The 26,055-nt window shown below is 48.0% G+C and overlaps 1 protein-coding gene across 1 annotated transcript; it reads left to right on the top strand.

The window, feature by feature from the left end:
- The first annotated feature begins 1,068 nt into the window (after positions 1–1,068).
- On the top strand, positions 1,069–25,577 carry LOC115087472 (inactive dipeptidyl peptidase 10-like). Its single transcript, XM_029594696.1, has 5 exons — positions 1,069–1,163; positions 1,288–1,346; positions 2,145–2,217; positions 7,748–7,821; positions 25,170–25,577. Exons 2-5 carry the CDS (start codon positions 1,317–1,319, stop codon positions 25,311–25,313), a joined length of 321 nt encoding a protein of 106 aa, XP_029450556.1. The 5' UTR covers positions 1,069–1,163; positions 1,288–1,316; the 3' UTR covers positions 25,314–25,577.
- The last annotated feature ends 478 nt before the right edge of the window (positions 25,578–26,055 follow it).

Consider the following 26,055-nt stretch of genomic DNA (forward strand, 5'->3'; position numbering starts at 1 on the left):
GCTCCGTCAGTGATGTCACCCATATGTGAGGACTAGCATCCTGCTTGTCCTGGGATAAAGGGAGTTGGTCCATTGTGATGAGTTAATGCGTGTCTTTGTCTCCTTCTCTCCCTTGATTTTAAAATTTGGAATAGAGAAGAGTGGGGCTTTCAGTGCTTCCCTAACCCTTCTTTTGGCCATGAGTTCTCTTCCTATCCATACTGCCTGCTTGGTATAGGTTCGTGTTCTGTGCAACATTTTTGTTAATGTAGGTGTGACTTGGGTTTAAAAAGGTTGAGAATGGAATGTATTGGTTCAAATGTCTGTTGACTATCATTTGTGTGTTCCAGAAGAAAAATTTTTGGAAAAAAAAAAAAAAAAAAGGTTGAGAAACACTGTTATAGCTCAAACTAAGGTTGTTCAGCAATTCCAGTTTTCGTCAATTCTGGCTCAGCTAAGCTCATGACCAGTTTGCTTTTTTTTTTCCAGCCTAGAGGAATCACCTCCTCTTGGCTACAAGACCAGAACCCAGGCAGGATTATGTAAAGAGAACAAATGCAAGCTCTTCCATCCTGCCTGGCCTTTTCTACTGCTCTGAAAACCTGATTCCCAAGGTTTCTGACCCCCACCCCTCCTTGTCATTTGGGGTGAGGACGTGTTTGTGGATAAGACTGTCTTTCAGTACATTTCCAGATCCCTGTTTTAGTCAAAGTTCAGCAATTTAGGATTTTGACATTCTTTGTTTGTGAAGTGATATTTCACTGTAAGTCGCATACAACCCCCCTATCCTGAGACTCTGACTCATTTCTTCAACAGATGTTTTACTTATCTTTACAGTCGGGGTCTCATAACCTTTCCAGTATACTCTTCTTCCCCACCTCCCAGGGTGGGGGGAGGGGAGGGGGTTCACGGACATCTGAATAATTTCCAGTATACAATAGTTTTGGGGAGTTACTGTACCCATAAAGCAAGATGGTTAAGGGAGTGGGGGAGATTGTCACTAGATTCTGCTTTGGATTGTCTCATCACTTCTCACTAATACTTTAACAAACAGAGACTCCTGAATAAACTCTCCTTTCTTATAGGCATATGGAGGGTTTTAACCCTTAAACTCCTGGCAGTAACAGATGCATTGTTGAAGTGTGGTGTGGCAGTAGCTCCCATTACAGACTTCAGACTCTATGGTAAGCTGTTTCCCTAATTGATACAGGGGATTGAACCCAACTTTCCTCCCATGGATCTCAGAAATGGGCCGGCAAGAAGATCAAGAATATCCTGGAATGACTGATTATTTATCCGTTTACCTAGCTTCCGTGTTTTCGGAGAGGTACTTGGGAATGCCATCTCAAGAAGAGGCAGCGTATACGGTATGTGAAAGTGGTCTAACTTCATCCAGAGCTACTTTTAAACAGTAGGAGTAGCATATGCTGTTTTATTTTTTTTTCTAAGTTTTTAGGTATATTTATGATGCTGTATTAGTTTTGTGACATGTATGATTATTATTGTTGTACTCTGCTTAGCACAGTGGGTCTTTTGTAGGCAGATAATAAATGTTTTAAAATAAATAAATATGAGGGCGCAGAGAAGGTGGAGGAGTGCTAAGCAGGGCTGGTTGCAATATGAGGGCTTTTAGTGTGTGTATATGTGTGAGGGGGGGGGGGGGGTATTTGCATCCAGTTACTTTGGTGGGGCTCTTCCCCCTCTCCATGCACTTTCATCTCCTCTTCCCACAATGCAATCTTCTTGCTCTCTTAACTAAACCTCCATGCCCTCTGCAAATGCCCAACCTTCTGCCAGGTGATCCACTCCCCACATCTCTCTGGCTGGCAGGAGGAGAGCGTCGTCTGTCTCTTCTGCCTGCCAGCTTCATTCTGCAGTTTGAATGTGTGCTGGGCAGCACTTTTTGAAACTGGTTCCCAGAGGCACCAGGAGGTGGCAGGCAGTACCATTTTCCTGAAGACCAGACTAGAATCATGCTGGAGGGGAGGGGGCAATCTCTGAACAGTAAGTCATTGTAGAGCTATTGTGCTATAACTATTGCTTATGCTAATCATCATGGTTGATTAGTTCTGGCGTATGATGAAACATTTCCTCTTGCCGCTATGAAGTACGACTTTTTCTGACACTTTTCAACCAACCCTTGACATCTCATTGCTTCTTCTCAGGTGGCGTCCTTATTGAATGATGCTTACAGACTGAAAGATCAACAATTTCTTTTAATCCATGGAACTGGAGATGGTAAGTGTGGCAGTGTGTCCTGTGCAAAGGCTGGGGAGATGTATGTGAGACAGTACAAATAGTGAAAAATTAGGAAATAAATCATGTTGACAATATTATGTACACACACACACAAATATATAATTAGGGCTTGTGTGTTTAGGCTTTAACTGATAAACACCAGTGGAAAAAATTATGAAATCAGTGTTAATTGGATAAAAACTGCAAAAATCTGCCTCCCTTCTAGGCTGTGCCAAACTGTAGAAATCAAAGCTATTATATTATTATGGAATGGTAATCTGTGTGTAGTTTATGCTTCCAGCGCAGCGTACGCAGAGGCTGTGCTTGGGGATTGCGGGGAGAGGGTAAGTTCTGATCCCGCTCCCCACAGCACTTTTTTGGGTTCGGGGAAATGGGGGGAGACTCCGGGGATAAGGGTAAGCTGTGCTGGATATTTATATTTCAATTATAGGGAGGAGGAAGGGTCCAGGGGCAGCAACAGTTTTTATTGTAGAAAGAACCAGGAAAAGGGCTGGGGGGGGGAGGGGGCTCCAGCACATTTTTACAAATGTATAAGGAGATTGGGATAGGGGAAGCACAGCACAATGGCTGATCTTTAACTTTGTGGGCAAGGTGTAAATCGAGCCGCAGGCCCTTTATTTTCTCTTCAATTTTTTTGGTTGACAAATGCTACTTATCCAAGACAGATAACTTTAAATCTACTTTGCTGCAGGCCTAATCTTATCCAGCTACTTTAGTCAGATATTTCTGAAATGCGGCTAAGTTAGCTTGATATGTAAACCCCTCCTCAGAACGCCCCAGGAATGCATCTTTTTTTATCCGGCTATAATTTAACCAGATAAGTGGCTGAATATTCCTAATTTGCCATTTAAATGGATAATCTTTGAGTTAGCTGTTGCGAACCTGCCCGTGAGGAGCGCGGGCAGGCTCTTACCTCCTCATGACCAGTCGGGCCGCTGACATCTTCTCCTTTGCGGCGGGCCTGCCGCCGTCGCCGGGCTCCTCCCCAACTGCCTCCGGTCCTACGCAGCAGGGTCGGGCCACCGGGAGCTCCCCCATGCAGCCGGCTCCTCCGCTGCCGCATCTGCCTTCCCCGACGCACTGAAGCCTTTCCCGGAATCCTCCGGAGGCAAGGAAGCTGACCTTGCTTTGCCAGGGTCTTCAACCGGCAGGGAGGCCGTCCCTGCCGGTGCCTACTGCTGCTCGGGTCCTTGCCCGGCAGGGAGGCCGTCCCTGCCGGTGCCTGCAGTTATCTTCTGCTTCCTGCTTCTGTCTTCACGGCATGGAGCCGCTCCAGCAGCCTGCCTTCCTCCAGGGCTGCTCCTGCTGCCTGCCGGCGTCTCCTCGGGCCTTCGCAATCTGTTGTGGAGCGCTAGGAGAGCGGTCCCACAGCTCGACCCCAGAGGAACTCCGAAGAGGTGCCGCAGAAGGCGAGGCATGCCCGAGCATGGGCTGGACAGGAGCGAGGCTGGACAGAAGACTGGAGATACTGACCCTCCTCTGGACCTGCCCCGCTTCGGAAGACCAACAATGCAATGATGGTCTTATGAACAGTCCTCCGACCGTTCGAAGCCCTTTTGGACCTGCCGCAGGGTAAAGCAGATTGCGAAGGCCTGTGTTCGGCGTTCATGTATTTGTGATGGGTCCATGCCTAGTTCCGGAGTTCTTTGCCAAAAGATTTTTTTTTTTTAAAGGAAAAAACTTCTGTCGCTGTGATCTACCGACCTGCTGGAGGCGCCAGCTTGCTTGAATTTTTTGTTTTTCCCCCACCGCTAGAGGCTTTAGCACCTGCTTCCACCAAGTGCCTTCTTGAGACTTTGTTTAGCCTGGGTACACTTGCTGTACGACCTGCAGGAGGCGCCTTCACCCAGGTTCACCACCATCTTCCAAGCTGCAGCATCTGGTTCCTGTTCAACACGACCATCTCGTCCAGAATTTTTTTATTTTCTTCTGAGTACTCTTGTTCTACTCACTGGACTCACCTGCTCCATAGAGCTTATCTTCCTGGAATCCTGCACATTTCGTCCATCAAGTTCACCATCCTGCAAGAGATGTCTTCAACTCACCAACCTGTGGCACTTCTCTCCAGACGACCTGCAGGAGGCGCCTGCACCCCATCTGTGGTCATCCGTCCAATGGGGCCTGGAGCATCGATCATCTCTTCAAACTGAACCAGCAAACTCTTTCACTCTTCCCGCTCAGTTTCTTCAGTGCTTCCAGTTACCACATGCTTGCCTCTCTCATCACCCCGAGCTTAAGACCAGCGACCTCTTCTCTGGAATTCGCTGCAAGCTTCATCATCCAAGTAAAGGTGCCTGTCCAAGTGTGCCTTTTCAAAGTACATCTACTTCCAGCTTGCTCTCAGTAGCCCAGAGGATGTCCACCTCCTACCATCTGCCTAGGACCACTCTAGTGTGAGTGTCAACTAACCAAGCACTGCTAAGATTCTGCCCAGCCTTGGGGCCCACTCCTAAGATGGGAATTACAGAACTTTCGAGCCTACTATACCTCTGCTCTGCTTAAATCCTGAGTCTTACCACCAGTGACTTTGAACTACCATTTCTACCAACCTGAACCTTGGTAATATGTCTACGCTAGGGAGTCCAATCACTAACCAAAGGACTTCACCCAACGTTCCTTGTCAGGCATAATTCCATCCGTGACCACCAGCAGTGAATAAGTCTTCCACCTGTCATCTTGAACTAACGCATACTAGCAAGTCACACTTGTCATCTAGAGACTGCCAAGCCATCTGATCACCAATACTCTAAGCTCTGATCCTTGAACTATTGGTTGGTCCCCAACACCAAGTGTCCCCCCATGCTTTAAATCCAATTTGAACCAAATGTGGGAAGCCTTACATCTTCTAGTGATACCAAGAGTAATCCTTGCCGCATCTCAAACTGCTACCTTGAATCCATGCATCCACCGTGAGTCACTGAAGTGCTAAGTTCCTGGACCCGTCAACCCAGCGTCTAGTCTTCGCCTGGTTACTCCAACCTGCACTACAGCTTCAGCCTTAAGAAGTATTAAGGACTTCCGTTCAAAGCCAAGTCTTGGATGGAGCCTTGCCTCTGCCACTTTGATCCTTGAACCAAGATGCTGTTCTGTACCCTGCACCCTGTCTGAACTGCGCCTTCAACATTCCATGTTCTGTGTTCGTCTTGCCTGGACCTTGACCCCTTCTGTCTTGTCTTCTGCCCAAGTATTCTTCTCGCTACAGTTTCTCGCCAAGAAGTTCCAGCTTTGTCCTTGGATCCTTGATTGCCCCTGACGGTATATGGAGTACCGCCTTCTTCTCAAGCTGTTGATAAGAGACTTGAGGGGGGGCTTTGAGGAGGGGGGTACTGTTGCGATCCTGCCCGTGAGGAGTGCGGGCAGGCTCTTACCTCCACGCGGCCAGTCAGGCCGCTGACGTCTTTTCCTTCGGGCGGGCCTGCCGCCGTCACCTGGCTCGTCCCCGACTGCCTCCGGTCCTGCACGGCAGGGTCGGGCCGCCGGGAGCTCCCCCATGTGGCCGGCTCCTCCGCTGCCACGTGTGCCTTCCCCGACACACTGAAGCCTCTCCCAGGGTCCTCTGGGCGTTCTCCTCTTCAACCCTACAAAAGGGCTTAGCGTCCATTCCAGCTTTGCCTTCGCAAAGAGTTGGTCATTCCTGGGATCTTGCTGTCCTTCGCTCCAGGAGTCGTCCTTGTTCCAGCACGTCTTCAAGGTCCTGTGTTTACTGTTCTTCGTTGGAGCTCCTTGTCTTGTCCTATTGTCTACGTTCCAGTCCTGATGTTCATCTGCTGTTCCAGATGTCCGTGTTCCAGCCCTAAGGTCTGTCTCCTGATCCAGTATCCGTGTTCCAGTCCAGATGTTTGTTCCTGATGTCCATGACCCAGCCCTGATGTTGCTTCTCCTGATCCTGAAGTCCGTGATTCTGTCCTGCTCTCCTGAACCCCGCGGCAAGCCATGTCATGGTCCACGACCAGCCCCACGGGCGGGCTGAGTAGGGCGCTTTATGATGCAAGCCTTGTACCTTGTTCCTGAGTCTTCTGAAAGCCAAGTACCTTGTTCCTGAGTCTTCTGTAAGCTTGGTACCCCGCGGCAAGCCATGTCGTGGTCTGCGACCAGCCCCACGGGCGGGCTGAGTAGGGTGCTTCATGATGCAAACCTTGTACCTTGTTCCTGAGTCTTCTGAAAGCCAAGTACCTTGTTCCTGAGTTTTCTGAAAGCCAAGTACCTCGTTCCTTCCTGCGCTGGTCTCGCTCCCGCGGATGTAGGACAGGGTGGTCCGTGACCAGACCAGTAGTACTGGCTGAATAGGGTGCCCTGAGGGATCGTGCCATTGTCCGTATACCCGAGTCTCGTCTGTGCATCCAAGTACCTCGTTCCTGAGTCTACGTCTGTTCCTGAGTCTCGTCTGTGCTTCCAAGTACCTCGTTCCTGAGTCTCGTCTGTATCTCCATGTTTCGGTCTTCGCTGCCCTGGCCTCCATCCGGCCTGCCGCTTCTTGCCGTACCCTGCAGCAGGTCCGAAATGGCTTGGAACGGTCGGAGGACTGTTCATAAGACCATCATTGCATTGTTGGTCTTCCAAAGCGTGCAGGTCCGGAGGAGGGTCAGTATCTCCAGTCTTCTGTCCAGCCTCGCTCCTGTCTAGCCCATGCTCGGGCAAGCCTCGCCTACCGCGGCACCTCTTTGGAGTTCCTCTGGGGTCGAGCCGTGGCCCAAGAACACACATCTCTTGGTAAGTGGGACCGCTCTCCTAGCGCTCCACAACAGTTAGCCATCGAAATGGCTTTTGAATAGGGACTTCCTAAGTCTATTGTGGTACTAGGATGCAGCATTTTCCTCCTGCTCCTTTGGGCTTCTAGCTCAATCAAATCCAGTGATGGTTCTTGGCTAGGGTCCACACACTGTAGCTCTCTCCAGAAACTGGTGTGAGGGCACCCCAAGTTCAGATACTACGTCTCCCAATCAGCCCCTCCCTCGCTGAGGGGCTGTACACGCTGCCTCTGAAACATGCTCGGTTGGAGCTGGGAGCTGGAGCTGGAGCTGGGTCCTGGCCAGGCATCAAACTTGGCCTTCAGTGATTTAGTACTTATTTTAATTGTCAAGAAATGTATCCATTTAGTCCAATACAAAAATATCACCTTACATATTTTTTGTTTTCTATTTGTTAACCTTTATTTCTATGTTATTTATTTATTTATTTATTTATTTAAGGCTTTTCTATACCAAATTTCTTGATGCAGATCAAATCAACTCGGTTTACATCGAACAAAAGTTTTAACAATAACGTAGCCAATAAACATATTACAAGAGGCAGATATTGGCAGAGTCAAAAGTTACATTATAACAAGGGCGGGCAACTGGGGATTAGGAAAAGAGAGGGGGAAAACAAGATTGGTTTTTTTGTAATTGTTTGGACAGACTATTTGGATAAAATTGCAGTGCAGAAATATTGAAATAAAAGAGGCCAGGGGTGTGTATGTGAGGAGAGATGTGTGAAGAGTGACAGTTTCCCTCTCCTTTCTCCCCTTTAGCTAATGTCCATTTTCAGCACACAGCGGAGCTTCTGAACCATCTGATGCTGGCGGATGCCAATACCACAACACAGGTAGCGGGACATGTTAACCACTGGCTGCTCAGTCACTTCTGCTTGTGCTGGGTTTCAGGTGCCCACCTGACTCATACATAATCTGTGCTGTGACAGATTGCGCCTCTCTGTTGCTGAGCTTACACAGAGGCTGATGTAATAAGGCACACTAGGACTAAGTGCTCATAGGCACTTGTTAGGAATTTAAGATTTGCCTTACAGGGTCAGACCAAGGATCCATCAAGCCCAGTATCCTGTTTCCAACAGCGGCCAATCCAAGTCACAAGTGCCTGGCAGGATCCCAAAAAGTCAATAGACATGGAAGCCAACTTTTGAAAATGATTGGGGATGCTGAACTCAACGCAAATTTCAGCACCCTCTGCAAAAAAAGAAAAAAACAGAACACAGTGGGTTATGAATATGACTGACCAGCTTGTATTTAAATGTCCAGAGAGGAGCAAGTAATGTGAACATAAGAAAGCCTCATGTGGCCAAAACAAAAGCCAGGGAAGCACTCAGAGTCCCACAGTTCAATCTTCTCACCAGTCTCCTCCCTCCTGCTCCATCCCCCACCCCATCCACTTCAGTCTCTTCCTCTACCCTCTCAACCTTCCTTTTCTCTCATTCTCCTAATCTACCTTCACTCTCCCCTCCTTACCTTGCTGCTCTCCTAATTCTCCCCCTCCTGCAGAGGAATACTCTGAATTTTATATTTGGGGAGGAGGGTTAATTCTCCTCTTTCAGCTCTGTTCCCCATTTCCCACCGACCTGTCCTCCCCAGTCCTTCTTCCCATCCCTGCACTCTCCGACGGGTTTCTCCTCATGCCTCCTTAGCCAGATGCAGTCTTCTGCAGGCTGGGATCACCCACCCCTTCACTGATTCCCATCCCTCATCAGCATGTTGGGCTTTCCTTCACTGGCAGGCTCTGCTCACCTTTCTCAGGTTCCAGTCCAGAGCCAATCCCATGCCTGCAGAGTTCATATAAGTCACTTCACTACTTGCATGTCCTGAGCAGCTCCTGAGCCACGATTTGGAAACCCCAGAGAAAACTGCTGTCTCCTATGGGATATAACAGGGGAATGTTTTATTTACTTTTGTAGCAAAGGGAGCAATGCTCATCTCAATTTAAGCCCTGACACAGCCCCTTAATACTGGAGCTGCCAATTATTAAGAGAGATTTGGAGCCCATGATATCACAGGCCACTACTCCTTCCCCATTCCCATTGCTTTCAGTAAAATACCTTATTTACCCTGGTGGCTGGAATCAAGGGCAGATATCATCTGCCCCCCCCCCCCCCCCCCCCCCCACCTCTGATCCTGCCCAGCTAGCATAGAAATAGTCACCAAACTTAAAATAACTTATTTTCCAACCTTTGTGTCTGTCGTTTGAATCTATCCTTGGTCTCTGCAGGCTCTTGGCTTTTTTCAGCTTCCTCTCTGCCTTAGACCTTCCTTTTTCTTTTAAAGCTTATTTTCTAGTCTTCCTGTTTGTTTGTTTTTTTCTTTCATGTGTATAACTCTCTCTCTCTCCACCAGCTGTCTCTCCACAGATCATTGTCTTTCCCACTTCCTCCTGGTCTCACCCCCTCTTGCCACTTCCATATCCTTCCTCACCTCTTCTTGCCTCTTCCCTCCATCATGATTCTCTCTCTTCTCACAATCCTTCTCTTGGTTTACATCTCTATCAGTTCCCCACCCCCATCCACAGAGCTCCTTTCCCAGACCTCTTCACATCTCTTCCTTTTATAGTACCCTTCATCCAACCACTCACTCCTGCTCCTCTTCTTATCACACCCTATGTCCTCTCTCCTAGCTTAAATCCCCCTTTCCCTTCTCACATCCCATGTCTCCTCTGTCAGCCTTCTCTGCAATTCTCCATGCCTCTCTCACCCTCTCCCTCAACTCTTCTTCCAGTCCCTCTTCCCCTCATAGCTCCTTCTCTCCCAGCCAGAATTTCTTCTTTCAGTTCCTTTCCCAGCCAGTCTCCCCTTTACAACCAATTCCCAGCAGTTCTCTCAGCCCCTCTCACACCCTGTTTATAACTCTTCTGTCCCCCTTTCCTTTCTAGCCCTTCTATTGGCAGCCTGCCCCATCTCCACTGCATCTCAGGAAGCCTTCCTGTCCTCAACTGCTGCTGCTCTCTAGTCCTCCATTGAATAGACATTCCACAGTCAGCCAATAGGTTGAAGGGGAAGGTGGGAACAGTAGCTGGGAGACAGAGGTGCAATACCTGCCCTCCCCCAAGCCCATTGGTCAGACATTCCACAGCCAATGGACTGCATGGGGAGGTGGGAGCAGTAACTTGGAGACAGAAATACCTCCTGCCTTCCCTGGCAGCCCTGTGCTGCAGGAATGCAGGAAACAGTATTGGGGGTGCTCAAGCACCCACAGAGTTGGTGCCTATGTCGACAGATTCCATGCTGATAAGCAGTGGATTTCCCCAAATTGTTTATGTACTTTTTTTCCAGGAACTTGTCTAAACCTTTTTTAAACCCAGCTACAGTAACAGCTTTTATCACATCCTCCAGCAATGAATCCCATAATTCAATTATATTATTACCTAGTAACTTCATTACTGTTGCGTCGGAGGTGGACCCTTGGGCCGAGGTGGGGTTGACACAACCTGTAGGTAAGGACCTACGGGTCCCCACCGTCAGCAGATGGAGTGAGCTGAAAGGCAGAGGCTGCTGGAACTTCACCTATACCAACCCTCGTTCCCCACGGGTTGAGCCTTTGGGTGTCTGGGCCAGCAGGACTTAGGTGGGCTTCTGTATATAGTTGCAGGAGAAATGGGTTCAGCCCAGTGACAGCAGGCAAGGGATGGTACAGTTCTGCTTTGGACTGGATAATGTCCTGGAAACTCGGGCGCCAATGGAATGAAGGCAGACAGAGGGCACTCGAGCAAAGGCAGGCCGAAACCTGATGAATCCACATCCAAGAAGTAGACAGAAGAGGTGACCAATGGTAGGCTTAAGTCAGGGCTGGCGGCAATCCAGAGGCAATGGCAAGCTAGGCTGAGGTCTGATCACGGAGATAGGCTGAAGCGTGGTCAGGCAAAGCAGAGGTCTGATCATGGAGATAGGCTATAGCATAGTCAGGCAAAGCAGAGTCAAAGTCCGTGAAGTCAATCCGATGCATAAGCAGAACAGGAACCAGGCACAACAAGGAACAGGAACGCAGGGAAGAGACTAATCTCTTAGTAGCAATGAGTACTCGACCAGCAAGGAGACCTCTTGCAAATGCAATGCTAGGGAGCGGAGTCTGCACTTAAATACTGTGAATAGTTTGATGTCATCATCCAGGGCCGCGGCTAGGTTCCTGCCGCGGTCCCAACATAAGGATCAGCGATGCGCGCGCACCTAGGGAGGGTCACGGTGTGAGTGGTGGCGTCTCTCTGCGGGCCACGCGGAGTGGCCTGACGAGTAGTGGCATCAGAACCGGGAAGGCTGGAAACTGTCGCAGGGCCAGAGGCACCGGGGAGGCCCGAGGACGGAGCTGGAGGCCCACTGCCGCCAGCGAGGAGGAATCAAAGGCTGGAGTCCTTGTGGAAAGGTGAGAGTGCCGTGCTGCGGGTATGCCGTGGATGGCACGCATAACAATTACATGACCCTAGTTTTTGTACTTTTTGAAAAAGAGTAAACAATCGATATGCATTCCACTCATAGAAACACAGAAAATGATGGCAGAAAAGGACCAAACGGTCCATCTAGTCTGCCCAGCAAGCTTATGGTAGCATCTGCCATGCCATACAGGTCACCCTCATACTCAGTATCCCAAACCGTCAAAGTCAGGGCCCTTGTTGGTTGCTGACTTGAGTCCAATTCGCTGCTACTTCTTGCCGTTGAAGCAGAGAGCAATGTTGGAGTTGCATCAAAAGTATCAGGCTTATTGGTTAAAGGTAGTAACAGTCGCATCAGCAAGTTACCTCCATGCTTATTTGTTTCCCCCTCCCCCCTTGCTTATTTGTTTTTCCAAACCATAAAATTCAATGTCCTTGTTGGTTGCTGCTAAATCTAATTCCCCATTTCCTCTTTTCTCCCTGCAATTAAAGCGGAGAGCAACTATGGAGTTGCAACAGAGAGGAACAATGGAGTTGCATCAGAGAGCAATAATGGTGTTGCATCAACAGTAAGAAGGCTTATTGGTTAAGAGGGTAGTAACCACCACACCAGCAAGTTAGCCCCCAGCACTCTTTTCTTCATTTCCATCCTCTAACCTTTAGGGATCAATAGTTTTTATCCCATGCCCCTTTCAAATCTTTCACCATTTTTGTCTTCACCACTTCGTCCAGAAGGACATTCCAGGCATCCTCCACCCTTTCCATGAAGAAATATTTCCTGACGTTGGTTCTGAGTCGTCCTCCTTGGAGTTTCATTTCGTGACCCCCAGTTCTACTGATTTCTTTCCAACGGATGAAGTTTGTCAAATGTGCATCATTAAAACCTTTCAGGTATCTGAAGGTCTGTATCATATCCCCCCTGCACCTCCTCTCCTCCAGGATATACATATTTAGGTCCTTCAATCTCTCCTCATAAGTCATTTGATGGAGACCACCCACCATTTTTGTTGCCCTTCTCTGGACCGCCTTCATCCTTACTTTGTCATAAGAACATAAAAACATAAGAAATTGCCTTGCTGGGTCAGACCAAGGGTCCATCAAGCCCAGCATCCTGTTTCCAACAGAGGCCAAAACTAGGCCACAAGAACCTGGCAATTACCCAAACACTAAGAAGATGCCCCTTTTGAGATACAGTCTCCAGAACTGAAAACAATACTCCAGGTGAGGCCTCACCAAGACCTGTACAAGGGGATCATCAGCTACTTTTTCTTACTGTTTATTCCTCTCTCTATGCAGCCCATCATTCTTCTGGCTTTATCTATTACCTTTTCACATTGCTTCTCCATCTTCAGATCACTAGACACTATCACCCCAAGGTTTCTCTCTTGCTTTGTGCACCCCCCATCACATATAGCTCTTTTGGATTACCACACCATAGATGCATGACTCTGCACTTCTTGGCACTGAATCCCAGTTGCCATACCTTTGACCACTGGTCAAGCTTCCTCGCTTTATCTCTTTGACAATCCTTTCTTCCGCCTGACTTTTTGCTTTCTTGATTACTTTTTTGTCTTCCTCAGTTTCTCCAGATATTCTTCCTTGTGTTTCTGGTTTTGGAATCCTTTATATTTCTTGAACGCTGTTCTTTTTGCTTTTATTTTTTCAGCCACCTCCTTTGAAAACCAGATTGGTTTCTTATTTGTCTTACTTTTGTTTACTTTTCTAACATATAGATTTGTTGCCTTTGTAATTGCTCCTTTTAGTTTGGCCCACTGTTGTTCCACCTGTCCCATTTTCTCCCAGTCATCTAGTTCTACCTCCAGGAACTTCCCCATTTCGACAAAGTCCGTATTTTTAAAATTCAACACTCGGGTCTTCATGTGACTTCTCTGTATCCTATTTGCGATGTCAAACCATAGGGGCAGATTTTTAAAATTACGCACGGGGGGAGGGGGTACATTTGTGCGAGCACAAATGTACACCTGATTTTATAACATGCGCGCGGTAGCGCGCATGTTATAAAATCTGGGGTCAGCGCACACAAGGGGGTGCACACATATGCACCTTGCATGCGCTGAGCCCTAGGGGAAGCCCGATGGCTTTCCCCGTTCCCTCCAAGGCTGCTCCGTATGTTAATATGTTCTCTGTACACCGACGTGATATCTTGATAAGCGGCGGTATATAAAAACCAATAAATAAATAAATAAAATAAATATCACAGACCAGTTAACAATATTCCTATCTCCAATCACCCCTTACTATCTCGTTTCATTAAGGGGTTAACTCACCTTCGTCCTCCGATCTCAAAACCTCCAGTTCCATGGAACCTCAACATAGTTCTTGAGCAGCTCATGCTTTGCCCGTTTGAACCCATGGACTCGGCACACATTAAATACCTCACATGGACATTGCGGAGGGGATAGAAGGTAAGATTTGTCTTTTTGTGGACGACACTAAGATCTGCAACAGAGTGGACACGCCGGAAGGAGTGGAGAGAATGAGACGGGATTTAAGGAAACTGGAAGAGTGGTCGAAGATTTGGCAGCTGAGATTCAATGCCAAGAAGTGCAAAGTCATACATATGGGGAGTGGAAATCCTAATGAACTGTATTCGATGGGAGGGGAAAGGCTGATGTGCACGGAGCAGGAGAGAGACCTTGGGGTGTCTAATGATATGAAGTCTGCGAAACAATGCAACAAGGTGATAGCAAAAGCCAGAAGAATGCTAGGCTGCATAGAGAGAGGAATATCGAGTAAGAAAAGGGAAGTGATTATCCCCTTGTACAGGTCCTTGGGGATCCTCACCTGGAGTACTGTGTTCAGTTCTGGAGACCGTATCTACAAAGAGACAGAGACAAGATTGAAGCGGTACAGAGAAGGGCGACCAGAAAGGTGGAGGGTCTTCATCGGATGTCATACGAGGAGAGATTGAAGAATCTAAATATGTACACCCTGGAGGAAAGGAGGAGCAGGGGTGATATGATTCAGACTTTCAGATACTTGAAAAACTTTAACGATCCAAAGACAGCGACAAACCTTTTCCGTCAGAAAAAAATCAGCAGAACCAGAGGTCACGAGCTGAGGCTCCAAGGAGGAAGACTAAGAACCAATGTCAGGAAGTATTTCTTCACGGAGAGAGTGGTGGATGCCTGGAATGCCCTTCCGGAGGAAGTGGTAAAGTCCAAAACTGTGAAGGACTTCAAAGGGGCATGGGATAAACACTGTGGATGCATCAGGTCTAGAGGAAGCGTATAAAGAGGAGGCAGCAAAACACTGCACGGATCGGCAGTAGTCACAGAGGCATTCATGGAGCAGGATGCAAGTGGCCAGTGGTTGGTGTTCCACCTTCACGGAGTGGAAGCATGGAGGGCTGCCATCTCCAAATTAAAAAAAGAAAAAAAAAACAACAAAAAACCAGGGATGGGTTCATGGGCTATAGGTATTACCAATTATTAGGCTTATTGAATTACCAATTATTAGACATTTCAATACTAGATGATAGTTAATGTGACTTTCAAGGCATACTTCACTTTCAATGCATATCCAGCATAGCTCTCTGCTTCAACGGCAGAGAACTATGCTGCCGCTTACCCAACTAATCAAACTTAATATTTCACTTGGAAGCAGCTCCATCACTGCTCTCTACATTAATGGTGAGGGTGAAAGGGAAATAGAACCTAAGGTTATTAAGAGCCAAGAGAAACAGATAAGTATGAGAAAAAAGAAGTGTGAAGCTTGCTGGGCAGACTGGATGGACCGATTGGTCTTCTTCTGCCGTCATTTTCTATGTTTCTATGTATTCTTAGTTGCAGTAACATCAGCACGACGAGTCAGTGAATTACAAGCCTTGGTCCATTACTCTCCATATTTACAGTTTCATCACCAAAAGGTGGTTCTCCGAACTCACCCGTCCTTCCTACCAAAGATGGTTTCTCAATTTCATCTCAATCAAACCATAGAACTACCCATCTTTTTTCCTAAACCTCATGCAAATGATAGGGAAAAATTACTGCTTACACTAGATTGCAAAAGAGCCTTAGCTTACTACAAAGAGAGAACAAACTCGGACCATCGGGTTTCTCAATAGAGATGTGAATCGTGTGATCGATCGTCTTAACGATCGATTTCGGCTGGGAGGGGGAGGGAATCGGATCGTCGCAGTTTGGGTTTTTTAAATATCGTGTAAATCGTGTAAATCGAAAACCGGCACACTAAAACATCCCTAAAACCCACCCCGACCCTTTAAAATAAATCCCCCACCCTCCCGAACCCCCCCAAAATGCCTTAAATTACCTGGGGTCCAGAGGAAGGGTCCCGGTGTGATCTTTTACTCTCGGACCTCCATGCGTTGTAGAAATGGCGCCGGCGCTACCTTTGACCTGTCATATGACAGGGCAAAGGTAGCGCTGGCGCCATTTTGTTTTTTTGTCTCCTGACAGCAGGAGCGTAGGAGATTGCTCCCGGACCCCCGCTGGACCTCCAGGAACTTTTGGCCAGCTTGGGGGGGCCTCCTGACCCCCACAAGACTTGCCAAAAGTCCAGCGGGGGTCCGGAACGACCTCCTGCAGTTGTCTTGACCAGTAAGAGTTTAACAGAACAAAGAAAGCCATGGGAAATGGGCCACACCTCCTGGGAAGAAACTAATCAGGGATAGTTAGGGATGATCTAATCGTGCATTTGACATCACAACTTATGTAAATGATTCTTTGGGCAGTCACACAAGTCTAGAAGCTTCCAAAATATTGTATGTTATCTATAAAAGAAGGATCACTTCCTGTATACGAAGAGATGCTGGTCAGTTTGTAAGACTAAGGGCACCCAGTACCCAGCATCTCCCGAGAACACTTATATTGACTAATAAAAATACATTATACTTTTTACTAAGTCTAAGTGTTCTTGTGTCCCTGGCCATAAGCATAGAGTGAGCTTTACAATTACATTATTCTGGGGTAAATAGAAATCCTGTTGAATATCCCCATAGTAAGCATTACTTAGGCAAATAAGTCTGTCTAAGTTTAGACTTGCTATTGAGTAGGTCTAACTTACCCAGATAAGAAAATTGCTACTTAGCCAGATAATTTAACTGGATATCAGTGATTGCCTCATAGCTGGATAAATCCTCCTCTCTTATTCTCCATACCTTTCCTAATAATTCCTAGCATTCTATTTGCTGTCTAGACCGCCGCTACAAACAGAGGCGAGGATTTCAACATACTATCTACGATGACACCTAGATCCTTTTCCTGGGTGGTGACTCCCAATGTGGAATCTTGTATTGGGTAGCTATAATTTGGATTGCCCTTCCCTAAGCGCATCTCTTTGCCCTTGTTCACATTAAGCCAGTAATTTTCAAAGGAGTTATACGCATAAATGTTAACGTTTATTTATTTATTTGGCCATTTTATATACCGTCGTTCCAAATGAAGATCACAATGGTTTAATTCATGACATAGATAATGGGGCAGGTTTTCAAAGGGGTAAGCACGTAAGATAAGCACGTACCACCCGAAAACCTGCCCCAAGTTCCCCCTGCACGCGCCGAGCCTATGTTGAATAGGCTCAATGGCGCGCGTAAGCCCCAGGACGCGCGTAAGTTCCGGGGCTTTCCTGGGGCGCGTGTCGGGGGTGATTCGCGGTGGCGTGTCATCCAGGGGCGGGGCCGCAGATGTGGTTCCGGCCCGGGGGCGTTTCAGGGGCGTGGTCGAGGCCATCCAGTGCTCCTAACATGTGACAGGGGCCGGCCAATGGCACAGATACCCTGTCACATGCTAAGGGCAAAGGGCCATCGGCGCCATTTTGTTTACTGGCAGCCGACGGCCCAAGAGCGGGAGAATGCTCCCGGAACCCCCACTGGACCACCAGGTACTTAAAAGTTTGGGGGGGGGGGGGGTTGGAGGGGTCTGGAGGGTGGGGGGATACTAAAGAACTAATTTTAAAGGGTCGGGCTGTGTTTTTGGGTTATCGGCTCAGCCGATAAAAAAAAAACGACGATTGGACCACGGGAAAAATTATTTCCCGATGGTCCACAAATCCGAAACCAGAACCAATTCCTGTTCCGATTCATATCTCTAATGTCTGCAATTTCATTTTTCAGTTTTTTCAGCACTCTGGGATGTATACTATCTGGTCAGGTTATTTGCTACTGTTTGGTTTGTCAACTTGCTCAATTACATCTTCAAGTTCACTGAGATTTGATTCATTTCCTTTGAATCATCACATTTGAATATCACTTTTGGCATGGGTATCTGTCTTACATCTTTCTCAGTAAAGACTGAGGCAAATAATTTATTTACTCTCTCTGCTATGGCTGTTGTGCCGGCCGGCCAAAGAGCTCGCAATTGGCCTCCCTTACCTGGCCCCCCGCCCTGCCAGGGGCGGGCTCCGTCTTCCCCGCGATGCAGGGGAGCGGCTCCTGTGCTGCCCCCCTCTTCACGGCCCTGCTGCCAGATGCCATTGCCATCTGCTCCTCCCATTTAGCCTTCCCAGGCGCGCGTGCCTCTCTGGTTACTTAAAGGGCCCGCGACACGCTAAGGCTGCCAGCTCTTCCCTGTGACATCATCTGCTTGGGCCTATATTAGGCGAGCCCTGACAGTCAGAGCCCGCCATGGCTACAGGTTTTCTTGTTCCTCGTGGCTAGTGCATGATCCTGTCTTCACTCCTGGTTCCTGTTTCGACCCTTGTTCCTGGTTCCTGCTCCTGTACTTGACCCTTGCCTAGCCACGGCTCCTGATTGATTCCCGGCTCAGCTCCTGCTTGTGTTCCTGATAGTTCCGTTCCTGTATTCTTGCTTCTGACTGACTAGACTTCTGCTTGTACCTGATCTCCGAGATTCGCTGCCTGCCAAGACCTCTACTTGTACCTGACCTCCGAGACACGCTGCCAGCCAAGACCTCAGTTTACACCCAACCTCCAGCCATGTCATTTGCCTTGCCAGCTCCTACCTTTGGCTCATCCTTGCCTGCTAAGAGCTACACCTGCAGCTGGACTCTGTCTCCTGAGGCCCCACGTAAGTCCAGCTGGCCCCGGTACTCAAGGGTTCAACCTGAGCGGAATGTGGGCTCATAGTGGTGAAGCGTCAACGGGGTCTCAGACTTCCCATTAGCCTCACCTGCCAATGGTGGAGACCTGTGGGGCTCCTCCCCACAGGTGGTACCAACTTCCCCTTGGCCCAAGGATCCACACTCCGTAACAATTGCCTTGTCCTCCCTTAGTGCCCCTTTTACCCCTCACTCATCTAATGGTCCAACTGACTCCCTCACAGGCTTTTTGCTTCAAATGTACCTGAAAAAGGTTTTATTATGAGTTAGATAGCAAGCTTCTTTTCAAATTCTGTCTTTGCCTTCCTTATCAATGCTTTGCATCTTACTGCCCAGTGCTTAAGCTGTTTCCTGTTTTCTTCATTTGGATCCCTTTTCCATTTTTTGAAAGATATTCTTTTGGCTACAATAGCCTCTCTCACCTCGCCTTTTAACCATGTTGGCAGCCATTTTTCCTTCCACCTTTTTTAATGCATGGAATACATTTGATCTGGGCTTCCAAGATGGTATTTTTAAATAATATTCATGCCTGATGTAATTCTTAACTTGGCACGGCTCTTTAAGTTTTTCCTAACCATTTTCTCATTTATCAGTCTCCCTTTTGATAGTTAAATGCTATCACAGTAGATTTCTATAGTGTCCTCTCTCCAGGTACCAAGTCAAATTTGACCATGTTATGATCACTAATGCCAAGAGGCCCCAACACCATTATCTCTTGCACCAAATTATGCATGCCACTAAAGATTAGGTCTAAAATAGCTCCCTATCTGTCGTTCTGTTACCAGCTGCTCCATGAAGCAATCATTTATTTCATCTAGAAACTTTACCTCCTTAGCATGTCATGGTGTGACATTTACCCAGTCAATATCAAGGTAATTGAAATCACCCATTATTACTGTGTTGTTAATTTTTTTAGCTTCCTTAATTTCTGTTAGCATTTATTATCTGTCTGTTCATTCTGGCCAGGAGGACATTAGTGCACCCTCACTACTATTCCCTTTCTCATATGGAATTTCTACACATAAAGATTTTATAGTGTATTTTGTTTCCTGCAGAACTTTTATTCTGTTTGACGATGCTCTCTTTAACATATAGCGCCACCCCTTTACTAATTTTGATCCATTATATCACTGCAATATAATTTGTACCTTGGTATCAAACTGTCCCATTTGTTATTCTTCTTCTACCAGGCCTCTGAGATTCCAATTATATCTACCTTTTCATTCAGTGCTATACATTCTAACTCTTCTATCTTATTTTTTAGATTTCTAGTATTTGTATACGGACATTTCAAAGTATGAAAGTGAAGGGAGAGAGGCTCAAAAGGAAAGTGAATATAAATCCCTAATTTGGAGTGGAGGAATAGCCTAATGGTTAGAGCAGTAGGCTGCGAACCAGGGAAACCAGGGTTCAAATTTCACTGTTGTTCCTTGTGACCTTGGGCAAGTCACTTAACCCTCCATTGCCTCAGGTATAAAAAAAAAAAAGTTACATGTATACATATAGGGGCGGATTTTCAGAGCCCTGCTCGCGTAAATCCGCCCAAAACCGGGCGGATTTACGCGAGCAGGGCCCTGCGCGCCGGGAAGCCTATTTTACATAGGCCTCCCGGCGCGCGCAGAGCCCCGGGACTCGCGTACGTCCCGGGGTTCTCGGAGGGGGGCGTGTCGGGGGGCGGGGCCGGAGCGCGCGGCGTTGCGGGGGCGTGTCGGCAGCGTTTTGGGGGCGGGTACGGGGCGTGGCTACGGCCCGGGGGCGTGGCCGCGCCCTCCGTACCCGCCCCCAGGTCGCGGCCCGGCGCGCAGCAGGCCCGCTGGCGCGCGGGATTTACGTCTCCCTCCGGGAGGCGTAAATCCCCCGACAAAGGTAAGGGGGGGGTGTAGACAGGGCCGGGTGGGTGGGTTAGGTAGGGGAAGGGAGGGTAAGGTGAGGGGAGGGCAAAGGAAAGTTCCCTCCGAGGCCGCTCCGATTTCGGAGCGGCCTTGGAGGGAACGGGGGGAGGAAGCGCGGCTCGGCGCGCGCAGGCTATACAAAATCGATAGCCTTGCGCGCGCCGATCCAGGATTTAGTGGATACGCGCGGCTCCGCGCGTATCTACTAAAATCCAGCGTACTTTTGCTTGAGTCTGATGCGCAAGCAAAAGTAGGCTGATCGCGCTTCTTTTAAAATCTACCCCATAACATACTATCATAGCAATTTTAAAAATCCATCTACATGTATAAAGTGCACTTACATGTGAATATCCTATGGACAATTCAAGGACATATATTGTAGTACTTTTCAAAAGCCCACTTACAAAGGTAAAGTGCATTTACACATGGAAAACCCAATTTTAAGTGTGTAAATGGTTTTTTTAAATCAGGTCCTTTAGATTGTAAACTCCCTGGGGAAATACTTATAATACCTAAATATAATCCTCTTTGAAGTCCCTGAAAAAGAAGAATATGAACCAAATAAATCACAAGGAGACAGAATAATTAATTTGTTCTTTATAATAAAGAACTTATAATAGCAGACAGATAGATATTTCGAATATTTCAGGCTATGAAGAACATGTTGGAATGAAGAAATGAATATTGTCTGCATATAACCGATATCCTGCACAGATACCAGCCAACAATTTTACATATAGGTGCCATATAGATGCTAAACAGCACTGTGGATAATGCTGACCCCTGGGGGGACACCGATTAAAATCGGAAACCAAGAAGAAAAAGTATTATCAATTTGAACTCACTGAGACTGATTAGAAATAAATGCTGAAAACCATTGAAATACCAGCCCAGAAATGCTGCATCTTACTTTGGCAACACATTTAAAACTGTCAGGCCAATAAAGCTATCTGAATCTGAATCTATTCATTCTCTGGTGCCATCTTGTGGATACAAGTTTGTGTTGCCAACAAGTTTAAAGAAACTCTTGTAACTTTCACAGACGACTCAATTACCCTACTACTTACAGCAGAGCAAAATTTACAGTGTTGCCTTGCACATCTTCATAGTCGTCCTCCTCACTAACACCTCTTTCTCAGAGTCTGCAACCAAGGGGTAAATAATCAAAACTGGGAGCCTGGGTGGGAACCCCGCAGGTACTTTTTACCCACATTCAGGCCGATCCAGTAATCTGGGAGCTAATAAAATGTGCACTGGTTTTAAGGACACATTTTTAACACCCATATAGTTTTTTTAACTCCTGCTGCAGTAAGCTCATGCATCGGGAGTTAAAAAACGTGTGCAACCTTTACAATGTGCATTTGGCAAATGGCTGCATCTCGCTAACATGAATAAATACTAGAGATGTGAATCGTGTCCTCGATCGTCTTAACGATCGATTTCGGCTGGGAGGGGGAGGGAATCGTATCGTCGCCGTTTGGGTGTTTAGAGTATCGTTAAAATCGTTAAAATCGTGAACCGGCACACTAAAACCCCCTAAAACCCACCCCCGACCCTTTAAATTAAATCCCCCACCCTCCCCAAATGCCTTAAATTACCTGGGGGTCCAGCAGCACACTAAAACCCCCTAAAACCCACCCCCGGCACACTAAAACCCACCCCGACCCTTTAAATTAAATCCCCCACCCCAAATGCCTTAAATTACCTGGGGGTCCATAGCGGTGGTCCGTAGCTTAAATTACCCCCGGGTCCGTAGCTAAATCGGGGGAAGGGGGAGAGCAGGAAATCCGGCACACTAAATCGTGGTGTCTTCAGCCGGTGCCATTTTGCAAAATGGCCGCCGCAAATGGCGGCGGCCATAGACCAATACGATTCGACGCAGGAGGTCGTTCCGGACCCCCGCTGGACTTTTGGCAAGTCTTGTGGGGGTCAGGAGGCCCCCCCAAGCTGGCCAAAAGTTCCTGGGGGTCCAGCGGGGGCCCTGGAGCGATCTCCTGCCGCGAATCGTTTCCGTACGGAAAATGGCGCCGGCAGGAGATCGACTGCAGGAGGTCATTCAGCAGGAACCCTCGCTGAACGACCTCCTGCAGTCGATCTCCTGCCGGCGCCATTTTCCGTACGGAAACGATTCGCGGCAGGAGATCGCTCCAGGGCCCCCGCTGGACCCCCAGGAACTTTTGGCCAGCTTGGGGGGGCCTCCTGACCCCCACAAGACTTGCCAAAAGTCCAGCGGGGGTCCGGAACGACCTCCTGCGTCGAATCGTATTGGTCTATGGCCGCCACCATTTTGCGGCGGCCATTTTGCAAAATGGCGCCGGCTGAAGACACCACGATTTAGTGTGCCGGATTTCCTGCTCTCCCCCTTCCCCCGATTTAGCTACGGACTCGGGGGTAATTTAAGCTACGGACCACCGCTACGGACCCCCAGGTAATTTAAGGCATTTGGGGTGGGGGATTTAATTTAAAGGGCCGGGAGTGGGTTTTAGGGGGTTTTAGTGTGCCGCTGGACCCCCAGGTAATTTAAGGCATTTTGGGGGGGGGTTCGGGAGGGTGGGGGATTTAATTTAAAGGGTCGGGGGTGGGTTTTAGGGGGTTTTAGTGTGCCGGTTTTCCTGCCCTCCCCCTTCCCCCGATTTACGATTTTTTGACGATAAATCGGGGGAATTGGTATTATATCGTGGCCCTAACGATTTTTGACGATTTAAAATATATCGGACAATATTTTAAATCGTCAAAAAACGATTCACATCCCTAATAAATACTATTACACTTAAAGGTGTTACGCGTGCCGTCCGTGGCAGACCCGAGGCACGGCCCCCTCACCTTTCTACAGTGACTCCAGCCTCTGGTTCCTCCTCGCGGGCGGCAGTGGGCCATCAGCTCCGTCCTCGGGCCTCCCCCAGTGCCTCCAGCTCTGCCACAGTCCCAGCATTCCCGGTCCTGCTTTCACTTCTCGTCGGGCCTCTCCGCGTGGACCTGCAACAGGTCTCCTTGCTGGTCGAGTACTCGTTGCTTCCTAGAGATTAATCTCATCCCTGCGTTCCTGTTCCTCATTGTTCCTGGTTCCTGTCTCTTCATTCCTACCCTGCTTTATGCTTCGGATTGACTACACGAACTTTGCTTTGCCTGACTATGACATTGATCATCTCCAAACCCAGACCTCTGCTTCACCGGACTACGCTACTGCCTATCTCCAGACCCAGACCTCTGCTTCGCAGGACTATGCTACTGCCTATCTCCAGACCCAGACCTCTGCTTCGGACTACGCTACTGCCTATCTCCAGACCCAGACCTCTGCCTCGCCGGACTACGCTACTGCCTATCTCCGATCCAGACCTCTGCTTCGCCGGACTACGCTACTGCCTATCTCCGATCCAGACCTCTGCTTCGCCGGACTACACTACTGCCTTTCTCCAGACCCAGACCTCTGCCTCGCCGGACTACGCTACTGCCTATCTCCAGCCCCAGACCTCTGCCTCGCCGGACTACGCTACTGCCTATCTCCAGACCCAGACCTCTGCTTGGTCCGACTACGCATTGCCTATCTCCAGACCCAGAACTCCACGTCGCTTGACTACGCTTTTGACCATCTCCATGATCAGACCTCTGCCTTGCTTGACTACGCTCTTGACTATCTCTGTGATCAGACCTCAGCCTTGCTTGCCACTGCCTTCGGATTGCCACCAGCCCTGACTCAAGCCTACCATGGGACGCCTCTTCAGCTTACTCCCTGGACTTTGTTTCTTCAGGCTTTGGCCTGCTTTTGCTCGAGCGCCCCCCTGTCTGCCTTCGTTCCATTGGTGCCCGAGTTTCCAGGACATTACTCAGTCCAAAGTAAGACTGTACCATTTCTCACCTGCTGTCTCTAGGCTGAACTAACTCCTACTGCAACTACATACAGAGGCCCACCTAAGTCCTGCTGGCCCCGGCACCCAAAGGCTCAACCCGTGGGGAACGAGGACTGGTATAGGTGAAGCTCCAGCAGCCTCTGTCTGTCAGCCCACTCCACCTGCTGACGGTGGGGACCCGTAGGTCCTTACCTACGGGTTGCGTCAAACCCACCTCGGCCCAAGGGTCCACCTCCGACGCAACAGAAGAGTCATGACCACCTGGAACAGACATCTAGTGGAGCTTGTAGGAGCCAAAACAGTAGTTGATCTGTCGTTTTATTGGTCATTTATATTTGTTTCTGGTTTTTCTGTTTTTCTTTTCTTAGTATTGTTTTATGTTTGTCATTTGCTTTTCTGTATTAGGTTATACTAGGAATGTTAAATTATTTTGTATTGTTTTTGTGCATGTGTATATTATAAACCACTTTGAACTCCTTCTAAGTGGTATATAACTGAGTAAAATAAATAAATAAAAATGTTTCCTTTTCAAACAGGAAGCCCACAAGAGGAGGAGACAACTACTGGCTCATAGTGCCTGTGCTCTGTGACTATAGCATGTCAAAGAGTGGGTAGGGAAAGGGATGGTTGGAGGGGGAACCGTCTGAGCATACATAAGGGGAAAACTGAGGAACATAAGAACATGCCATACTAGGTCAGACCAAGGGTCCATCAAACCCAGCATCCTGTTTCCAACAGTGGCCAATCCAGGCCATAAGAATCTGGCAAGTACCCAAAAACTAAGTTGGTTTGCCAGCAACTATATTGCCGATTTAAAGGTCCTCAATAAAAGACAGTCAGGCGAGCCACATGTGGCCAGGTGGGATTTACACATGCTAAATTGGTTGAGATGCACGGGCAGAACTGTGTTTAAGGTGCTGGCACAATGCTTGCCCACAACATTTATAGCTGGTTTCAAGGGGACAGTACTATATTACTGAAAGCAAAATTAATGTTTACATATTCTTTTCTATGGATTGCTTTCTTTGGCAGATTTATCCAGATGAAGGACATTTCTTCCAGTTGGAGAAGAACTGGAGGCATCTTCACAACACTGTGGTCTCCTATTTCCAAAAATGTTTCCAGAGCAGCAAAAGATTGGACTCCTCCTCTTCCTCCCATGAAGAGGATTCGTAGTCTTGGCTGAGTTAGTTGCTTTGGAGAGAGCCACTAGGCAGAGAGTGGTGGCAGCTGCCTGTTCTTCCTTCACCAGAGGCCTGGTAACTAAGCGCACTGACTTGGGTACATCACAGGCCCAGAAATCCTGGACTAAATTTCAGCAAAGGCATTTTCTTAAAATGTAGAATGTTATTGAGATATATAAATGATGAAAATTTGACAGTTAACAGGAGAGATTTACTGTATCCTGTTTATCTAGACAAGTTATGTACCCTAACATATTGTCTCAAATTAAAATAAAGAGTTGTTTTGTTTTTCCTTTTTATCACCTGATCGATTATAAACAGAAGAGTGATTATAAAATTAAAACAAAACACTGGACTCTTTGTCTCCAGCCCCTGCCTGACTCTAGTTACAGCCCTCATCCCCAGCTCCTGCCTGTCTCCAGATTCAGCCCTTATCTTCAGCTCCAGCTCTGCCTTCAGTACCAGTCATATCTCCAATTACTGCCCTGCCCGACTGCTATCATGTAACATGCCAGGAAAGCCCTGCTGGCTACCAGAACCTGTGGGCTCAACCCAAAGGGGAGATGGCTGATCAGGCAGAAGACCCTGTCCAGCTCTGCTCAAGTGCCTGGCTCTGCTCCTGTTGGGGAAATATCCCATCCAGCTAATTCCCTTCTCCGTGACAAAAAGCCACTAGAGAAGAGGCCATACCAGCTCTGGATCCCACTCTCGAGTCAAGGGGAGAATGCATTTAG

This window comes from Rhinatrema bivittatum, chromosome 3 (genome assembly GCF_901001135.1).
Source record: "Rhinatrema bivittatum chromosome 3, aRhiBiv1.1, whole genome shotgun sequence".
Lineage (NCBI taxonomy): Eukaryota > Metazoa > Chordata > Amphibia > Gymnophiona > Rhinatrematidae > Rhinatrema > Rhinatrema bivittatum.

Bases quoted from the DNA above. Each gene is read 5' to 3' on its own strand.
- LOC115087472 (XM_029594696.1), top strand. From the start codon at position 1,317: ATGCCATCTCAAGAAGAGGCAGCGTATACG. The intron at 1,347-2,144 runs GTATGTGAAAGT...GCTTCTTCTCAG, and splicing joins AAGAAGAGGCAGCGTATACG to GTGGCGTCCTTATTGAATGA. The intron at 2,218-7,747 runs GTAAGTGTGGCA...TCTCCCCTTTAG, and splicing joins AATCCATGGAACTGGAGATG to CTAATGTCCATTTTCAGCAC.